Source organism: Nothobranchius furzeri, chromosome 4 (assembly GCF_043380555.1).
Source record: "Nothobranchius furzeri strain GRZ-AD chromosome 4, NfurGRZ-RIMD1, whole genome shotgun sequence".
Taxonomy (NCBI): domain Eukaryota; kingdom Metazoa; phylum Chordata; class Actinopteri; order Cyprinodontiformes; family Nothobranchiidae; genus Nothobranchius; species Nothobranchius furzeri.
In genome coordinates, this window is record NC_091744.1 from 72,106,275 (window position 1) to 72,126,323 (window position 20,049).

Here is a 20,049-nt window from a genome sequence, read left to right on the forward strand (position 1 = left end):
CCTCTCATCATCAACCATCTAAAATCTCACTCTTCATTGTAGCACCTACCTGCACCTCAGCACGTCTGGTGCTCCCTGTCTCACCCTCAGCAGGTCTGGCGCTCCCTGTCTCACCTTCATCATTTTCCTGCTGAACTTCCTCTGGTCTCTTATATGAAAAAAGTGACATGAATAAGGTTTCAAAATTAAATGTGATGAGAATGTAACAAACAAGCAACAATCACACTTACAAATTCCATTTTTATGTGGAGATTCTACTTTTTTATTTATTTCGTGTCAAATGGTTTTTGTCTGTTACTGTCAAATTGTGTCAAATTCGCCATTTTTTGTTGACTAGTAGTGTTGTTTAATGCTGTCTAGCAAGATGTTTACGTTAGTCAGCCAGTCTAACGTTTGACCAGAAATACAATTATCCTCTTGGACTAAATTATTACCAACTCACATTTCCTTTCTTTCTTTTTTTGCCCATGAGAAGAACTCGCTGAGCTGCTGTCCCGGCTCCAACTCCCGCTTCACTCAGCCAGCCTGTCGCGAGTCAAATATTTCAAAATCAATTTTTTTCTTCTCCATGTTATTGGGGAGGGGGGACAAATGCGCGTTTGTCCAATATTGGAGGGGACACGTCCCACCCGCCCCCCCCGGTTCCTACGCCCTTGTGTGTGTGTGTGTGTGTGTGTGTGTGTGTGTGTGTGTGTGTGCACGTGTTTTTAAAGTTTAAAACCCAACCTTCTGAGGGTGTGTGCCTTATTTTCTGACCCTCAGCAGAAAGGCAAAAAGCTGGTATTGACCCCTCCCAACATCAGGACCCACAGCATGCAGCAGGGGTATGGGGGTGGTAAATGAGTAAATCAACAGCAGGCACAGACAAAGGTGTACTAGAACGGCCTCTTGGGATGGGTCTGCAGGCGTCAGGGTAATACAGAGCCCACTGCAGAAGAGATGGGTCATAATCCCTCAGCAAAAGCAGCGCACTGTAACACAACACAGTATCAAGCCCTGGCCTCTGATGTGCACAAATGAAACAAGATTTGTATGCATCCAGCTCCTCAGGATAGAGAAGCTGGTTTGGATTATCTGTCACAGAAACATCAAGAGGTGAAGCAGCAAACCTGCAGATTTAGCATTAAGGCTGTCAGACAAAATATTTAAAAGCTAAAATATAAAGATGACCAAAGAAACTTACAGGATTACACATTTGCTGCCATCCTACCACATCCACAAAGTGTTGTTTACATGAAATACCAAGTCATTTGTTTTCAGGATAATTCCACATAAATAAACAATATCTGGCGATAACACTGGAAGCCTCTGACCTGAGCCTTTCATTTATATTTGTGCCTTTTAAAACTGAAAACAATTGAAAGACTCAGGTCAGACACTTCCAGGGCGCACCCAGTGTTATCGCGAGATCTTGTTGTTATCAATGAAAAAAATCAAAAACCCACTTTTAATCATGCATGAATGCCAAATAACAATATTAAAGTGTATTGATGTTTCCTTACATCTCCAGTTATAAATATCTAACTTTTTTAACAAACCAACACTGCCTGACAATTGTTTGAATATTTACTGAAATACTAGCTTTTTATTTTCATTAATTACAGAATCTGATGGGTGCCATGTGCACAGATCAGATCTGACGGCAGGGCATTCTGTCATCTGACTTTGTGTGTGTTCAGATTTGCTCGCATAAATCAGTCTGTTACAGCTGTTTTGCCTCTTTTCCCTTGAGGATCCCCTTTCCTGTATCCAAGACAAACCAGAACCCCCAACTCCCACTCCTACCGACATACACGCACAAAACGTGATTCATTACAAACTTTATACAGACAGAGAGTTAAAACTCTTACATGGTAGAGGTGTGAAACTTTACTAGTCTCCCGATATGATTTTTGGGTCAATGATTTGATTTGATTCGATATCCCGATGCATCCCGACTGTTTCACATGGATTTGTTTTCATCGATAAATAGAAGATGTCAGACATGGGCTTTTTAAATCCAAAACATGTTTGACACAACATGCCATCCCCAAAAGCTCTTCATTCACAACAGTCCTCAGGACAATGTAAAAGTGCAAAACATTTGAAACATTTGAGAAGATTTACCAAAGTAAAAAACATCTGTTTCCTCATTCAACAGCATCTGTAGAGCATGTTTTTCCCACAGCCTGTCAAAATCTAAAAAAATACTGAAAAACTTTAGAGCGTGTCCAGTTCTTGCCTTTAATACAAGTAATAAAATCCATATTGGGTCCATTTAACTATTTAATAAATTTGTTTGACCTTTTTTTATTTCCTTGTAACACGGGAAGGCAGCTGAACTGCATGTTTTAGTTGTTTCTGCAAACCTGACTTTAATAGAGCTTCATGAGCTGCTTAATAGGTGATTCCACCATGAAGTCAGGCATTCTGGAGCACAGAAACAATTAAAACATGCTGCAGGGCAGGGTTCTAGAACTTTCAGCATCATCACCACCAGCAGCAGCAGCAGCATGAGCAGCTTTGATGACATAAAGGCTGATTACATGAAAACGAACCAGAGCCTGTATGAGGAGCACCCAGACCCGACTCCTGTCATAAGTCTTTGAGTGTGCATGTGTGAAGCATCTCTTCCAGACGTGTCTCCAGAACCTATCAAAGATTATTTTATACTCAACATGACTGAAAACACTTCTCTATCCAACACCTCCATGATGGAATCTCTTAGTACCATTGAAAATAATGAAGATTGGTCACTGTGGGGGGCTGTGCAGTGGCGCAGTGGTTAGAGCTGTTGCCTTGCAGCAAGAAGGTCCTGGGTTCGCTTCCCAGCCTGGGATCTTTCTGCATGGAGTTTGCATGTTCTCCCTGTGCATGCGTGGGTTCTCTGGGTACTTCAGCTTCCTCCCACAGTCCAAAAATATGACTGTTAGGTTAAATGGTCTGTCCAAATTGTCCCTAGGTGTGAGTGTGTGTGTTTATGTTTGTTTGTCCTGTGTGTCTCTGGGTTGCCCTGCGATGGACTGGCTCTCTGTTCAGGGTGTACCCCGCCTGATTTCCCATTGACCACTGGAGACAGGCACCAGCTCCCCCGTGACCCTACGTGGACAAAGCGGGTTCAGACAATGGATGGATGGATGGATGAATGGATGGATGGGTCAATGTGGGGCGATTTGGTTGAGAAACAATTGGGTGATTTACCAGATGTGGGAATGATCATTTATCCCTATGACCCAATTTATCATGAGAAAAAGATGAATTATGACGATAAACAAGGATCTATGAGCGACTTAGATGATACCAGCTGCAGAATCCCAGAACAAGACATGTTTTCTGACTTCGGGGAACCTCTAGTTGATGAAATATTGATGGATATAAATCGAATCCAGAAAGAACTAGATGATAAAAACGCAACAATTCTTTATTTGGCAAACAAACTGAGGGAACAGGAGGAAAATAATATGAAATGAAAAGAGACTTTACTGAAAAAAGAAACAAGAACGATTTCAACTCAGACAGTTTCAGAAAATATCTCTAATCAGACTGAAAATTATCCAAATGTCCTCTTGGAACAAGAAACTCTCTCAGACTCTGAAATTGTCCAAAAAAGGATTGATTTTCTACAAAAAGATGATTTTGCATCAGAGACTCAAACAGATGACAAAAAGCCAGACGTGTTGATCGATTACGAAGATTACATTTGATCTTCAGCAGACTATGATTTCGAAGTCACTGCAATACCTGAGTGTCCGACAGTCGAGGAACCAGAGGAGCTAAATGTCTCTAAAAAGATTTCTTGCAGAAGGAAGAAAAAGAATCATGAGCCCAGAGTAAACCTGGTTGATTCTCAAACTGCTGCAGAAATGGACCAACTGATCAAACTCTCGTTTCCTGAGCTACTAAACGAGTTTGATACAGAAAACAGGTTCAGCCTAACAGATCTGTCTTTTGAAATCATGGGAGAGGAAAATGCTGGCGTCAAGCAAAACTCTCGTAGGAGAAAGAAAGGACGTCACCCTGAAGAGTACATCCCAGAAACATGTCAAGAAATAATTTCTGAAGGAAATAATTCCTCACAACAAACTGCATTGACAGAAACTCTGAACACAGTGATTAGTAATGAAGCAAAGGATCTCATTGCATCAGAGACTGAAGCAGATGAGAAAATTGTAAAAAGTGTGACTGATTTTACACAAAATATTGATATTTCACCTGCAAACTTTACTTCAGAAGTTAGCGAGATGTCCAAAACTCAAGCAGTCGAGGAACCAGAGGAAACAAATGTTCCTCCTAAACAGAAAGAAATGCAGGATTGTGTATTTTCATCAGAGACTGAAGCAGATGAAGAAATACTGCAGGTTTTTAATATTGATGCAGAAAATTACAGTTTTGCATCTGAAGACGTTTCTCCAAAGATTAGCGAGACTTCTGACTCATGCAGTCAAGGAACCAGAGGAAGTAAATGTTCCACCTAAAGAGATTTCCCGCAGATGGAAGAAAATAAAAAGAATCGTGAACCCAAAGTACACCTGGTTGATTCTCAAACTGCTGCAGAAATGGACCAACTGATCAAACTCTCGTTTCCTGAACTACTAAACGAGTTCGATACAGAATGTTACATGCCCTCTGGCGTCTATGAGTGGTGAGGAGAGAACACAGAGAAAAATAAAATAATGTAAAAAAAAAGGAATGAACACCGATGGATGGTGTCTGTTTGTGATGGTAAATAAGTGAATGGGACGAGGTTAACGGAATGGTTGTTTCAAAAGGTTTATTTACAAAAAGTTGGATAAAAGGTATTTAATAAGTAAACTAAATAAACTCCCTCTGCTAAAACAGGGAGCAGCAAACCGACAACAACTTAAAGCTCTCTCTCTGGTGTTAATCAGAGAGGAGACCAAGAGGGGGAAACATGCCTATTTAAACTAAACCAACACACATTTTAGTAGATAAAATAAAATGTGTGTTTTGAACAATAAACATTTGACGAGTACAATATAATATTCAGTAAAAATTTTATCTCCACAGAACCTATATTATGGTCATCACCCGTACTGAAAGCCCTGACCCACTACACACACACACACACACACACACACACATGCACACACACACACATATATATATATATATATATATATATATATATATATATATATATATATATATATATATATATATATATATACAGGTGCTGGCCAGTAAATTAGAATATCATCAAAAGGTTGAAAATATTTCAGTAATTCCATTCAAAACGTGAAACTTGTACATTATATTCATGCAATGCACACAGACCAATGTATTTCCAATGTTCATTACATTTAAATTTGATATTCATAAGTGACAACTAATGAAAACTCCAAATTTGGTATCTCAAAAAATTAGAATATTCTGAAAAGGCTGAATATAGAAGACACCTGCTGCCACTCTAATCAGCTGATTTACTCAAAACACCTGCAAAGGCCTTTAAAAGGTCCCTCAGTCTTGTTTTGAAGGCACCACAATCATGGGGAAGACTTCTGACTTAACAGCTGTCCAAAAGACAATCATTGACACCTTGCACAAGGAGGGCAAGACACAAAAGGTGATTGCTAAAGAAGCTGGCTGTTCGCAGAGCTCTGTGTCCAAGCACATTAACAGACAGGCGAAGGGACGGAAAAAATGTGGTAGAAAAAAGTGTACAAGCTCTAGGGATAACCGCACCCTGCAGAGAATTGTGACGACAAACCCATTCAAAAATGTGGGGGAGATCCACAAAGAGTGGACTGCAGCTGGAGTCAGCGCTTCAAGAACCACCACGAGGAGACTCATGAAAGACATGGGATTCAGGTGTCGCATTCCGTGTGTCAAGCCACTCTTGAACAAGAAACAGCGCAAGAAGCGTCTCGCCTGGGCCAAGGACAAAAAGGACTGGACTGATGCTGAGTGGTCCAAAGTTATGTTTTCTGATGAAAGCAAGTTCTGCATTTCCTTTGGAAATCAAGGACCCAGAGTCTGGAGGAAGAGCGGAGAAGCACAGAATCCACGTTGCATGAGGTCCAGTGTAAAGTTTCCACCGTCAGTGATGGTGTGGGGTGCCATGTCATCTGCCGGTGTTGGCCCACTCTGTTTCCTGAGGTCCAGGGTCAATGCAGCCGTCTACCAGGAAGTTTTAGAGCACTTCATGCTTCCTGCTGCTGACCAACTTTATGGGGATGCAGACTTCACCTTTCAACAGGACTTGGCACCTGCACACAGTGCCAAAACCACCAGCACCTGGTTCAAGGACCATGGTATCCCTGTCCTTGATTGGCCAGCAAACTCGCCTGACCTTAACCCCATAGAAAATCTATGGGGTATTGTGAAGCGGAGGATGCAATACGCTAGACCCAACAATGCAGAGGAGCTGAAGACGACTATCAGAGCAACCTGGGCTCTCATAACACCTGAGCAGTGCCACAGACTGATCGAGTCCATGCCACGCCGCATTACTGCAGTTATTGAGGCAAAAGGAGCCCCGACTAAGTATTGAGTGCTATACATGCACATTCTTTTCATGTTCATTCTTTTCAGTTGGCCAACATTAGGGAAACAAACATTTTTTCATTGGCCTTTAGAATATTCTAATTTTCTGAGATACCAGATTTGATGTTTTCATTGGTTGTCACCTATAAATATCAAAATTAAACGTAATAAACATCGGAAATACATTGGTCTGTGTGCATTGCATGAATATAAGGTACAAGTTTCACGTTTTGAATGGAATTACTGAAATATTTTCAACCTTTTGATGATATTCTAATTTACTGGCCAGCACCTGTATGTGTATATATATATATATATATATATATATATATATATATGCGTTCAGCTCTATATCTATATAGCTGTCGACGGTTCAGGTTCAGCTACGTGTGACGGCACAGCTCGCGCATCATCGGATGTTGATTTCCATAGTAACGAAAAAGTTCGAAGTTTCATCGAACTAGCTAGCGTTAATTTTTTTGGTAGCCAAAAATTCTTCTCCTTTAATAGAGTTACACTTGAGTTCGGATTTTGTAGTCCGGGTATTAGCGTAAAAACATATTGTGCTTTGACGGTTTGTGTAGGAGTAATATAACCTGTGTTTTATGGCGAAATCAGCATTTATTTCAAGCTAGCGCTAACTGAAAACATCGCCTCCACTTTGTGTTAAACGTGAGTGGCTGTCGACATGTAAGACAAGTAAACATTAGGTTATACCAACTGGATATTTTGTTTTTAAACACGTCATTTAACAGTCAGCAAAATGAATAGAACAAGTGTTTGCAGCAGCCGCCGCAATGGTAAGTAACCTTACTACTAATTAAAACAAAAAAATTCCCCAGGATGTGCTTAAAATAGCATCTATTGAGCTGCTCTCGTGCTTTCCTGCAGCCACAAAGACAGATCTCAGTTTGCTGCTTGAGTGTTTGAAGTTTCAGATGAAAAGTCCGGATATACAGAAACAAGCCCTTCTCACCATTCACTCTATCTGTGACAAAAGTGGTAACAGACACAATAGATGTGTTGCTAATTTTGGTGATGAAAAAAGTAATATTCATGTATTTAGCACAACAATTTAACATTCTTGTTCCAAATCATTTCAGAGGATAATGTGGACCTGCTAAGAGAACTGGGAGGTGTGGTGTTCTTGTATAATCTTTCCAAATCCAGTAATGTTCAAACAGAAGTGAAGGCTGCAGCTTTCTACACACTTGGCACTTTGGCTGCAGCTAACGGTGGGTGCACAAGTGCACTGAAACACCACATTGATGCGATTTTTACGTGATGGTTGTAATTTAGTTATTTTTCTTTGTGTTTTTTTCACACGGTAGTATACTGCAAGAATTCTCTGTGCAGAAAAGACATTTTTACAGACATTGCCAGCCTGTTGATGAAAGAAGACCTCTCACTGACACAGAAGAGGGTGTCTGTCTATTTGCTGTTTGTGCTGGTAGCCAACAACAGTAAGGCCACTGCTTCATTTGATTAAAGTTTTCTTTCTTATAATTTGCGCTGAACCCAAGGAGAGCACTTAGACATGTGAGAATATTGCAGGGAAACATATTTTTAACATAATATATGAATAGCAAAAATGTTGACTTCTTACCTTGTTTCGCTGATTATGCATCATGCTTATCATTTGTGTGTGTGTGTGTGTGTGTGTGTGTGTGTGTGTGTGTGTGTGTGTGTGTGTGTGTGTGTGTGTTTCAGAGTCAGGACAAACTTTAGCCACATCCACTGGCTGCCTAGAGATTCTACTGGACCTTTTCAGGTACCTTATATAGTGCCTGTTTTTAGTAATTTTAAATTCAAGAAAAACCAATACGTTTTTTTTTGTTTTTTTTTTTTTTTTGCAGGAGCAATTTCCCCCTCTCCTCTACAAATGATTTCAGAACTGTTAGTCAGAGCTACCAGCTTTGGGCGTCGGTGTCTAGTGCTTTATGTGGATGCGTCAACAATCCTCAGAATGGTAAAATTATTTGTTTGTTTGTTGTAGAAAGTGAGCAACATACATTATGTAGCATGTACTGTCACACACACACAGTGATTGTTTGCTCATCTCACACCAATAAAAGCTGCATATTTTACTTCTAACCTTGCAAAAAAAAGTAATTATCTTTATTTGCATTTCAGTCAAAAGATTAAGGTCTGAATTCAAGTATTTCATTCAATATTAGTGAAATGTATATCTGGCTTGAGATCAGATGCCAGTGTTTCTTTTGCCCTGCAGAGGAAGGTCAGCGTATCTGTGTGGCAGCATTTCCCATTGTAAAACACTGGCTTCAGCAGATTTCTCCACACTGCACGGAAGTATTTCAACCCATATGTTCATTCATTTCAATGACAGTTGCCAACAACTGTAAGTCATCAGCAGTTTCTACTAAAGTATTTTTAAAACTTAAAATCAAGTGTAAAATTTGCTTTGTTTTTGCAGCGTTTGTTCAGGAGAGTTTTTCAGTCTCTGGGGGTTTGGATGTGCTGACGCTCACACTGGTTGGTGTTGCCTCTGCTGCAGAAACAAGCATATTGTCCTACCAGCTGTCTGTTATTATAGCCAAGACCCTGTCAGCTTGCATCACTGATAACCGTGCGTACTTCCCTTGAACGCAATCACTTACAAAGAGTTAACCTGATTAGTTTTCCACCTTCTAATACAATTTCATCCTTCCAGCAAATCTGGCTTCAGGTCTGTCTCAGTATAGCGTGGTGTCCCACCTCTTCTCTCTGCTCACAAGCTCACACACGGACCCCGATGACATACTCTCGGTTTTGCTTTGCATCGGGCTGTGCACTGAGGCTTCAGGTGAGACTAGACAGCTGTAGGACAAGTTGTTGCAGGATATTTTATCATAAGGATTTCATCCACATTTGCAGAAAATCACCAGTCCCAGTTGGTGCAGCGTGGAGGCCTGCCGATCATAATCACCTTCCTCACAGAGGACACAAACGAGGAGGTTAGGAAGGCCGCTGCTTTCATCTTGCAGACGTGCAAACAGGCCAGTAAGTGAAATTAGGAGGTTTGGCATGTATCTAAATTCATGAGTAATTTACTGGAAAATGCTGTTTTAAGAGTTTTCTGATTTGCCTTTTCAGCCTTGAGCTTAGAAGTACACGGTCTGGTGCAAACACAGGTTGGAAACGAAGAGCCCCTTAGAGACATTGGAGGCTTCCGAGCTGCAGCCAGAGAAATGTTGCAAAGGATTGAAGCACTGGAGAAGAATCAGCTGAAGGTCAGATGTGCACCCAAACACTCACATGTGTCAGTGTTCATTATGGTGACTGATTATGTGTGATTATGTGGATTAGGAAGCTGACGATGAGCAGGAAGACGTTAACGATTCAGATTCAACTGAAGGTGAAATTCCTATGTCTCAGTTCCCAGTTGTACTTCCACCACAGAGAAGGGAACCCATCAGACCCAGCCAAACACAGAAGCGTGTACAGAAAGGCTGCGACGGCTGCATTAACCTTCACAAATGCACAGCTGATAAACACAATATTAGTCAACAGAAGGGATTTAGGAAATCACAAACCAATCAGTGGGATCTGATGTGTTCAGAGGACCAGGAAGGAGACCCCATGTCCTCTCTTGTGTCGCCACTAGAGAGCAGCAGCGAGTCACACCTCCCAAACAAGTCAGTGATACAGTTTACTAACAGAAAAGAAGAAATATGTGCTTAATCATTATCTTTCCCTTTGTTTTGATTTAGTCAGCTGTTTAGACGGCCGTTAGCAGTGTGGCAGGCCAAATCAGAAAAGATGGCCTGTTCTGACAGTAAGTGACATCGCTTTCTACTTTTATCACACAGTTAATTTGATTTCAGTGTGACTTGTTGTGTGTGTTTTGTTTTTCATGTGTAGATTTCCAGAAGAATGAGTCAGCCTGGATGGAGAAGATTCCAAGGAAAGGACACCCAGTCTCTCACACCCGGTGTGCCGGTAACGTCAGCTACCGACTGATTAAACCAGCAGAGTCCGGTCAAGGAGTCTTTTTTCTGGACTCTTAGTCCAGTTCAAAGAAGTAGAAAGACATTGTGCAGATAAAATAAAATAAACACAGTATGACACGCTAAAGCTTAAGAGACAACATAATCATGATAACAGACAACAATAACATAGCAACTCCCTGTAATCTAAAACAGAACAAGACTGTAATATCAATGTTTCCACATCTTTGATTGGTAACATTTTGCACTGACACAGGTACTGGTTAGATTTAAAACAGTCACATTTTTAGAATTGTTCAACCTACAAAATAATTTTTGAATGAAATTTCTTAAAACTGCTTGTAGGGTGCTCACCCTCGCATTTACAAAAGTCTCAATTGCACTCGTCCATCTAGGCTTCCTCATTTTCAAACGCAGAGCTTCATCATAGGCAACCTGCAGCCTGGCTCAGGTGGGCCGTGTGCAGCGGTGTACAACAAGGTTATCTTTACTTTATCAGAACAAGACCCAAACTGTATTACCCTGAGCATATACCATACGGCACTGCCTAAACGTGCCATCATCAGCTCTCATGTCCTCTGTGATGATATGACCAAGATATTTTACTTCCTTGGTGACACTAATCACAGTCTGACAGATAAAAATCTGGAAACGTCATTTGCTTGTCCTCCTGGCCCAGAAAATCACAACCACACATGAGCTGCATTATAAACCACGTTGTGCTCTACTCCATAGTCAGAGCAGATATCTAGTAACTGCTGTAGACCAGCGGTGCTCGGACTTAGAACCACTAAATCATCTGTATACATCAGGTGATTTATGACAACACCACCAATCCTGCAGGCTTTAACCTCACTGATAAGTCATCCATGTACACTTTAAAAAGAAGAGATAGAATGCCTCTTTGTCTGACTCCATTACTGACCTTAAATGGCTCTGAGATACTGTTACCCTATTTTATCTGTAGCATTTGTTGATCACACCAATAAACCAGGATACATACTATGTGTTTTGGGACACCTCTCTGCAGCAACTTCATGAATATTTTCCTATGGTTAACTCTATCAAATGCCTTGGATGCATCTAGCACATAGCGACTGAGGAAATCTGGTTTCTGTATTTGGTCACGATCTCCTTTAGAGCATGAATACACGTGTCTGTACCAAGCTCAGACTAAAGCCAGACTGATTATCTGTGGTTTTTAAGGTGCCGTTAATTCTGTGCAGCAGAATTCTTTCCAAGACTTTTGAGAGTGTGCTACCAGCTCTCCTACCCTTGTCTTTCATCACTGGGACCAGTAGAACAGCTAGCACTGAATCGGGCAAACGTCCATGAGCAAGAAAAGGTGAAAGGCATACAGCAAGGAGTGGTGCTAATCTACCGCTAGTATACTTTATCCATCCAATCCAGTGGCTTTATTATTAGACAGTTTAATAATAGCTTGATGGACCTTCTGTGACATGATTTCATCTATACTTTCAGTCTTATCCTTTATGTAAGGTTCACTTGGTGCACAATTACACAAGTCATAATAATGTTGTCTCTGCAACTTTTAGATATTTTCAGATCCTGAGACTCCATTGGGTTTTCAGTCCAGTCATTAAGAATAAATAATTTATTGTTTGTTAGTAAACCAGATTAACAGTATATTACATTTAAATACATTTGTTGTGCAAGCACGTTATCACAAAGTATTTTATATCTTAAATGTGTTGTGTTGTTTTATGTTGACATATTTAGTATCAAATACATTAAGAAGCTCAGACCATCTTTAATATTTTAGACCTGAGTCTAAGTTCTTCTGAGCTATTCATGAAAACACTTCTGAAGCTCTTCTTTGTCCTTCCTAGGTTGTGTGCTGTCTTTTGAAGAAGTGACCAGTCGCACTTTTGCATCTCTTCAAAGCTCCTGCCACAACACCTGTGACATGCACCTAGTCCTCAGAGAGGCCACAGAGCGATTCAGGAGGCAGCACCTTAACTTTGCGCTGATGAAAAAGCAACAGAACGATGCTGTAGCGCACACACACACACACTCTATGAGCGCTTCTCTTCCAAAGTCACAAAGAAGCTGTGAGTGCTCAGGTGGGAGGACGCCTCGATGTTTGAATCGGAAAGAAAATAAATGTAGCCCTCTTGTTCCAAAATATCAGCAATCTTACAAATACATTCTACTGAAACGGAAAGAAAAACAAGTAAACAAATAGAGTTATTTACCTAGCAGCACGTAAATGTTGGTGTTTAGTTTAGAATTCATAAAATGGCTATAAAGAATCACCCAAAGTGCTTCTGGATTTATGATCTTCCATCCGTTCATTTTCAGCCGCTTATCTGGGATCGGGTCGCAGGGGCAGCGGCCTAAGCTGCGAGGATCAGACTTCCCTCTCCTCAGCCACTTGGAGGCTTTATTCCCAGCTCCTCTGGAGGAATCCCAAGGCTGAGAAACATAGTTTTTCCAGTCTTGGGTCCTCCTTTAGGTCTCCTCCCTGTTGGACGTAATAAAATGTAAACATCACCAGGGAGGCGTCCTAACTAGATGCCAGAGCCACCTGAACTGACTCCTCTTGATGTGGAGGAGCAGCAGATCTACTCCGAGTCCCTCCCGGATGACCAAGCTTCTCACCCTATCTCTAAGGGAGAGCCCAGACACCCTGCGGAGAAAATTCATTTCGGCCGCTTGTATCCGCGATCTTGCTCTTTCGGTCACTACCCAAAAGTTGTGACCATAGGTGAGGGTCGGAACGTAGAACTAACGGTAAATCGAGAGCTTTGCCTTTCGTCTCAGCTCTGTCTTCGCCACAACAGATCGGTACAATGACCGCATCACTGCAGACGCAGCACCAAGCCGCCTATCGATCTCACTCTCCATCTTTCCCTCACTCATGAACAATACTCTGAGATACTTAAACTCCTTCACTTGGGGCAGGACCTCATCCCTGACCTGTAGAAGGAAGTCTACCCATTTCTGTCTCAAGACCATGGTCTCGGATTTAGAGGAGCCGATTCATGATCCCTTACATTTAAATCTTAACTGAAATGATCACATGCATGGTTTCTTATTGACACACAGCCACATCAGAAAAACAAACTCATGCTTCTCTGTGTAAACTTTTGGATTCCACCTTCTCCTTAGGCGTCCTTCTGACTCCTCTGAACAGAAAAAGCTCTAGATCTCACTGCAGAACTGGTATGAGAGCCCGATGGGGAGCAACCCGTTTACCGTTGGACCTCTTTAGCACAAATTAAACATAATAAAAAATGTCTTCTCAGGTCATGCTCTGACTCCCCTGAACAGGAGGCCTGTACCTGAACGTAGACGTCAAACACCTGACTCAGGTATCTGCATACTCGTGTGTGTGTGTGTGTGTGTGTGTGTGTGTGTGTGTGTGTGTGTGTGTGTGTGTGTGTGTGTGTGTGTGTGTGGTGAGAGCTGTGGTGTATTCTTGGCAGCAGACAAACATGAGAGCAGAAAGAATGTTGAGCTGCAGCCAGGCAGCAGGCAGAGCTGGTTCAGAGCACCACAGCTGTATTAAGCAGTTTCACACTTTGTTTAACGTGTGTGTGTGTGTGTGTGTGTGTGTGCGCGCGTGTGTAAGATACTGACATAATCTGATAAGTTAGATCAGAGAGAAACAGATGGACAATGTAAGGATGGGAGCGCGTCTAAATGTTTGTGTTTTTATCTTATTTCTGTTTTTCGAGCCTGATTTTGTTCTTCTGTCCCGGACGCTGCAGCGGCACTGCTGTACAGAGCCGTCTCGCTGTCTTGATGTGATTTATCGTTTCTTTTTACCTCTCAGCCAAATGCTTTTTCCAGTGCACACATTCAGAGTGTATCACATGTATTTCTTTCCACAGCACGGGCCACATTGTTAATGTTCTCTTCCATTCTCTTTCACTCTTCTCCTTTTTCCCCCCATTTGTAAAATGTTTTAGCCTTCTAATTTCTGTCTTGAGGGTTGTGTTCCTCTGAGCTTGCATTAGCTAGTTTTAATGTGAGACCAGGAAAAGTTAGAGAGCTAATCATTGTTTTTGTTTTTTTTTTATATCTCAAATCCAGAGAGACGAGGGAGTACAACAGAAGAGCCGTCACACACCAGCTCAGACCACTGTTCCTCTGTAAGAGTTGATGTGTTTGCTTAAGATGACTGAAACACAGCTTCAGTTCAGTTAGCGTGTGTGGGAGCAATAAAAACCCACAATGTCTTTGTTTTGACTAACTTCATTTAAAACATCAGACATAAACAATCATATTAGCACAGGTTACATGTGGAGGCCAGATTATGTTTCAGGAAGATAAACTACGACTTCGATGCCGTGGTTGGTATTTAGAAGCTTTAGAAGATGTTTATTATTTTTCCACGTGAGCTGGACTTTGTTTGGCATCTTCACTCGATTCCTTTCTCTTCTGCTTTTTGTTGACACACCGATAGAGGAGAAAGAGGCAGGACTTCAGCCGCGAGGAGGTTCATTACCTTCTGACTGGGGTAAAGAAACATGGCTTCTCCTGGAACACCATCCTGTGGTCGTATCCCTTCCAACCTGGACGCACCAACACTGATCTGGCCAAGAAATTCAGAAGGCTGATGGTAAAGTGAAAGTCTAGAAGCGAGGTGACTTTCAACACAACTGTCAGATCGCAACGAAATTCTCAATTAACTTCACATTTCTGTATCTGTCCTTAGAAAAGTAACGCTGAAGAGGGAGGTGTTCCTTAGTCCTGAGGTCCTGGTCTTCACTTGGATTCATCTCATCTGTTCCTCTTTTAAAAAGCCCTACAGCCGCGATATGTTCAACCACATCTATTTATTAGACTTTTTAACCTTTTGTTCGACATAAAATGCTGGATTTGGTCAGTATATTTATTAAGTATTTATTGGTATTTAGTAATATTTGTATGATCTGTCAGTTAAAGACATGTTTGTTTAAGCTGGACGGTTTCGTTTCAGAGAAAACTGAAAAGCTTTCACATGTGTGGACTTTAGATTTACAACTTTATTAAAAGAAGGTTGAAGTTAGCTTCTCTTTTCTTGTCTGTGACCAAAAAACATGTTTGTCACAAATCCCCGAAGAGACAATAAAACTCTTTTTGCTTCGAGCCTTAAAATAAAAAAATTTGATCTCACGGAAGCAAATACTGGGTTCTGTTTTCTTTGTGTGTGCTTTGGCTGCGGCAGTTCGCAGAGACAGGAAATCAACAAGGGGAGAGGGGACCGGACTCCAGCACTTTTGTTTATGGAGCTGAAAGCCTCTGGTATGACAGGAATCACAAATGGCACCAATCACTCTGCTTATCTATTCTCTGCGCATCAAGAAGCAGCTCAGCCTGCAAACTGTATCCTTTACTGAAGCTGAGCTGGACTGAGGTCACTATCGCCTGCCTCTCCCAGTCTGTTGGGACTCACCAGTAAACCATGGGATTTACCCATTCGTCTGGTTCTGGGACAACAGCTTCAAAGTTAGCTGTGTCTGGAGGTTTTTAATCGTCTAAATGCAAAATCAACCCTTACTTCATTAAACTCAACAATCATCTTATGTTTTCACTTAAGTGAAGCGGCGGGCAGCTTGTTCTAGATGCCGGGACAGCCGAGGGAATGTGGTGGGAGCAGATTTATCATGCAGAAGACTTTTGACCCCCGAAAACCTCCTTCCTCTGGAAAGAATTTGACCCACACATATACACACACATACACACACATCCCTCCCATGAGACGGTGAAAAAGCTCAGTTTCTTCTCAGTGATGTTCACGCTGGAGTTCCTTTACCATGACTGAACATTTATTCTTACTAAATGCCAGAATCTCCATTAGTCAGTCACTAATTACACTTTCTGTTAGATAAGTAAATAAGCAAAAGGACCAGAGCACAGATATCTTGATTTTATTTGATGCAAGCCACTTCTTTATTAAAAATGACCTTCATTTCATCGTGAGTACTAATAAAAAGTTCAAACATCCCCGTGTTAATGCATGAAAACTAGTCGTACTTTAGAACTGAGCGAATCTTTGATTGTATTTTCTTCTCCTTCACCAGGGGCGGATTTAGGACTGAAGAAGATCCGGGGCTTAACACACACACACACACGTGACACGCACTAGTCAACATCATATATATTTGTGTTGTACCACATAATTTTTAATCTGAAGCTACATATTAAGCATATTCAGGGCAGAGTATTGTTCCTGTTAGTGTTTTCAAATAAGACTCACAAACCTGAGTCAACACCAGTCTCATCAAAGCTGGGGCTCTGTCGCGGTACTTTTGGTCTAAAAACATCCTTATGTCCATCTTCACTCATGCGTTTCAGGCAGAGAGTGTAGAAGAAGCCGGCTGCTGAAGGGCTTCTTCTTCAGTGGTGGAGGCTCAGGCAGGCTGTATACAAACTACTGCCAGCTGCTCCCTCTCTGTTGGACTTTGGTACTGCATGTTACTTCCGCGTTTTAGATCCGGGGCTTTTCATTAAACATTCGGGCCTTGAGCCCAAGTAGCCAGGCCTAACTCCGCCCCTGTCCCTCACCTGAACTATTTGGTTCCTTTACAAGTGTGACTCAGTTTTGTGTTCTTCTCAGAGACGTAGAACTTTTTTTAAACATGGCATTTTTATTTCTACAAAGTGTGACAAAAGCTTAAATATTTGGTCGATAAACTTGCAAAGAGGAAGATCTCTGTTGTCTGGTGATAAATGCAGCTGCTGTTTCAACTTCTGAATTCAAACCAGCAGCTCGAATTTAATGAAAATAAACCAAAAAGTCTCAATATGCAGACTTCAGGTCAGTTATGGTACATTCGTTTCATTTTAAAGCAAAAAGGCTGTTGGAATTGAAGTCCTCTTTTCTGTTCAGATTTCTGTAAAATGTTAAGATTTCACAGGAAAATCTTACATCGTTGCCTTAAATCCTCGACTGGATTCACATCAGCTCGATGGGCGTGCTCAGGTCTGTGATGGGCGTGTCTTCTGGGATCTTGACTTCGCTCTCGATGATGTCATTCAGAAAGTCACTTCCTTTCAACTCTGAATTTTTCAGGACTTCGCTAACGTTCTCCTCGTTGACATCACTCACAGGCATCTCCAAACATTCGGCAGCCTCCGCCTCCATCGGCTTGTCCAGGAATTCTGTAATTCCTGGGAGCTTCTCTGGCTCTAGCATGGAACGCCCAACCTCACATTGCTCACCTCCTGAAACGCCAGATGACTCGTCTGGATGGAGGGAAGCAGAGATGAGAGTTGGTGAAGAAGCAACATCAAGGAAGTCGATGAATGGGGGTGAAGAAAGGACTGATTCTTGATTGAGCAGATCTTCGGGCTGCTCTAGAGCCTCAGCTGGAGTTGGTACTGGCTCAGAGAGGAGCTCAGCATCTGCCTCTGGGTGGGATGCAGGCTCTGATTCAAGAACAGAAACTGGGTCAGGTTTTAGAGCTTCAAACATTACTTCAGGTTGTGCTAAGTCCTCTGGATCTGAAATCTTGAAGGTTAAGACTTGAGGTTCCTCTGTTGTGGGCTCTGATTCTGCATCACCCACACTCCTCACACACTCCTCTTTGGGTGAAGACGCATCTGGTGCCATCACTTCTAGATCTTCCGTCTCCTGAGTCTGTGTCACCACCGGATCTTCAGTCTGCTTGGGCGTCGCTACGGTCTTCTGCTCAGCGGCCACCGTCCCAGCAACGTTGGCCGGAGCATCTCGCCTTCTACTAAACCTGTTTCCCATGACCAACCTGCGCAGGGGGTCAAAACATGAGTCAGTTGTTTACAACTGGAGCATTAGTTGGGACTCATTTATACTCCTGTTGGCAACTTCATAGCTGAACCATTATTTGAACTAAATGCAAATTTCTTATGTTTATAAAATCAAAATGAAAGCTGACTCTCCTAAAATCATCAGGATTTAATTAGCTGGTCAGGCAGACATTTTCCATGGTGCACAATCTCCTCCCTCCCTGCACTTACACAGCATCAGCTTTGGGAGGGGGCGACTGGTTTGACTTCACTTAAATGTTTAAAATCAAGAGAACTATTTGAATTGATAGAATGAATTATTTAAAGTTTACGTTTTTAAAGTAAATGGCACAACTCTAGCTTACATTGTCACGGTCCTTATATCTGGCTAATTAAAAGGACTAAACACCTAAACTGGGTTAAATAAGAACTCGTTGTTAGTTATGAATAGTTGAGTAAAGCAAAATGAACAAAGAGTCCAGTGGAGAGGAGGACCCCGCCTCCTAAAAGTTTAAATGCTTCCAAAGCGCGTCACAGACAAAACTTCTAGCTCCAAACTTATTATTATTATTAATAAAATGATTAATTCACCGACCGACCTTTGCAAAGTGAAGTTAAAGCAGATCGAAGTCGAGGATGATCTCGCGCTCTCAACTTGGAGAGGTCCGTGCGCCAAAGTGACTGCACGCAGAAACGCGCAGCGGCGTGCACGAGCGTGCTGCTGCGCATCGTGCGCGTTCCCGTCACATGCGCACAAATCAACACGCAGAGCTGCCTCTGAGCCACACTGACTTCGACGCAGTCTGTCTTTTATTAAACGTAAGTAAACAAGCAGAACTCAAACTCAGCCATAATCAATAATCCTGTTTATGTCGATGAAACTGACGCGTTTTTGAATGATCTTTATTTGTGTTGCCAAACTTTAAGGCACAATTTAAGCAGCAAAACACCTAAGTGTTTGTAGAACTATAAATACAAGGTGATCATGTTAAGGAAGTAAACATCAGCTGATCTGGGTTGAACTTTGACACATGCGGCACACCATCAGAAGTAACCCTTTCAAAGCTCTTCTGGTGAAAAAAAGTGAAGCAGAAACACAAGTAATGATTTTCCTTTTCACATTGCTACCTTATACAGATCTGGAGTCATGGAGCAGAGATGTTCCACGATTAATACTTTCTCATCGAGGAACTCAACATTGTTCTTAATCTGGATCTCCATGCTTCTCCTGCTCATCTTCCTTCAGATGGCAACCTCACTGGTGTACTTCGCTGGTGTGTTCATCTCCTCCAGTCAAGCTGTCATCAGTCCCTTCCTCTTCTGCCAAACAAGTCGACACGCCGAAGTCACCTGCAGCAGGTGGCAAAGAAGCTCTCCGGATGAAGTAGACTCTGAGAGGAACATTAACTTTGTAGCAACGCTGCTTATCCTGTGTTTTTATGCTCCACTCGCGTTTGTGGCCTTTGCTCTGCTGGCGGTGCTGTTAGCAGCCTACGCTAAAGACAGATCAACACTCAAGTTCAGCATGGTCTGCCAGGCAGCATCAAGCACACTCCTCCTGACTGGCATCGTGGGCTTTTTGCTCTCGTATCAGTCTTATGTGACCTGGGAAGACTTGACCCTTTGGTTTTATTTATGCGTGGGTGTGCAGCTGGAGCTGGTCGTCACCACTGTGCTTACTGGAGTTGCAGGGAAGAATCTGATGCCCTGACTATGATTAAATGAGTTTGCATGATTTAATATGTGACCTGTAAAGAAAACTACACAAACTATTTAGCTAAAATGCATTTTACTGCTGCTGCAGCACTTTTTGCCCCCAAAAACATGCACAACTGATTTCTGAAAATGTGCAACAGAATTTTTGATTTACTGATTAAAGCTGCCGTACTTTCCATGTAGCTTT

The 20,049-nt window shown here is 41.9% G+C and overlaps 3 protein-coding genes across 7 annotated transcripts; 2 read left to right on the forward strand and 1 right to left on the reverse strand.

Moving 5' to 3' along the window:
* The first annotated feature begins 6,900 nt into the window (after positions 1–6,900).
* Positions 6,901–15,564, forward strand: terb1 (telomere repeat binding bouquet formation protein 1). 4 transcript variants are annotated; one of them, XM_054733637.2, is made up of 20 exons: positions 6,901–7,283; positions 7,375–7,485; positions 7,587–7,718; positions 7,815–7,946; positions 8,194–8,254; positions 8,340–8,452; positions 8,714–8,842; positions 8,918–9,070; positions 9,155–9,286; positions 9,358–9,483; positions 9,577–9,713; positions 9,790–10,118; positions 10,194–10,258; positions 10,345–10,422; positions 12,281–12,514; positions 13,563–13,616; positions 13,700–13,765; positions 14,490–14,548; positions 14,863–15,042; positions 15,115–15,564. In XM_054733637.2, exons 1-19 carry the CDS (start codon positions 7,247–7,249, stop codon positions 15,025–15,027), a joined length of 2,313 nt encoding a protein of 770 aa, XP_054589612.2. In that variant the 5' UTR covers positions 6,901–7,246; the 3' UTR covers positions 15,028–15,042; positions 15,115–15,564. The 4 variants fall into 4 exon arrangements, with proteins under 4 accessions (XP_054589612.2, XP_054589611.2, XP_015820161.3 ...); XM_054733636.2 differs by having other exon boundaries at positions 14,863–15,018; XM_015964675.3 differs by having other exon boundaries at positions 12,281–12,502; positions 14,863–15,018.
* A 729-nt stretch (positions 15,565–16,293) lies between these two features.
* LOC107388886 (uncharacterized) lies at positions 16,294–18,981 on the reverse strand. Its single transcript, XM_015964678.3, has 2 exons — positions 18,746–18,981; positions 16,294–18,145 (listed from the first exon to the last, which is right to left on the reverse strand). Exon 2 carries the CDS (start codon positions 18,136–18,138, stop codon positions 17,338–17,340), a length of 801 nt encoding a protein of 266 aa, XP_015820164.1. The 5' UTR covers positions 18,139–18,145; positions 18,746–18,981; the 3' UTR covers positions 16,294–17,337.
* LOC139069661 (uncharacterized) lies at positions 18,874–20,038 on the forward strand. Of its 2 annotated transcripts, none has more exons than XM_070550399.1 (2): positions 18,874–18,965; positions 19,284–20,038. In XM_070550399.1, exon 2 carries the CDS (start codon positions 19,294–19,296, stop codon positions 19,855–19,857), a length of 564 nt encoding a protein of 187 aa, XP_070406500.1. In that variant the 5' UTR covers positions 18,874–18,965; positions 19,284–19,293; the 3' UTR covers positions 19,858–20,038. The 2 variants fall into 2 exon arrangements, with proteins under 2 accessions (XP_070406500.1, XP_070406501.1); XM_070550400.1 differs by having other exon boundaries at positions 18,894–18,965; positions 19,393–20,038.
* Positions 20,039–20,049: the final 11 nt, after the last annotated feature.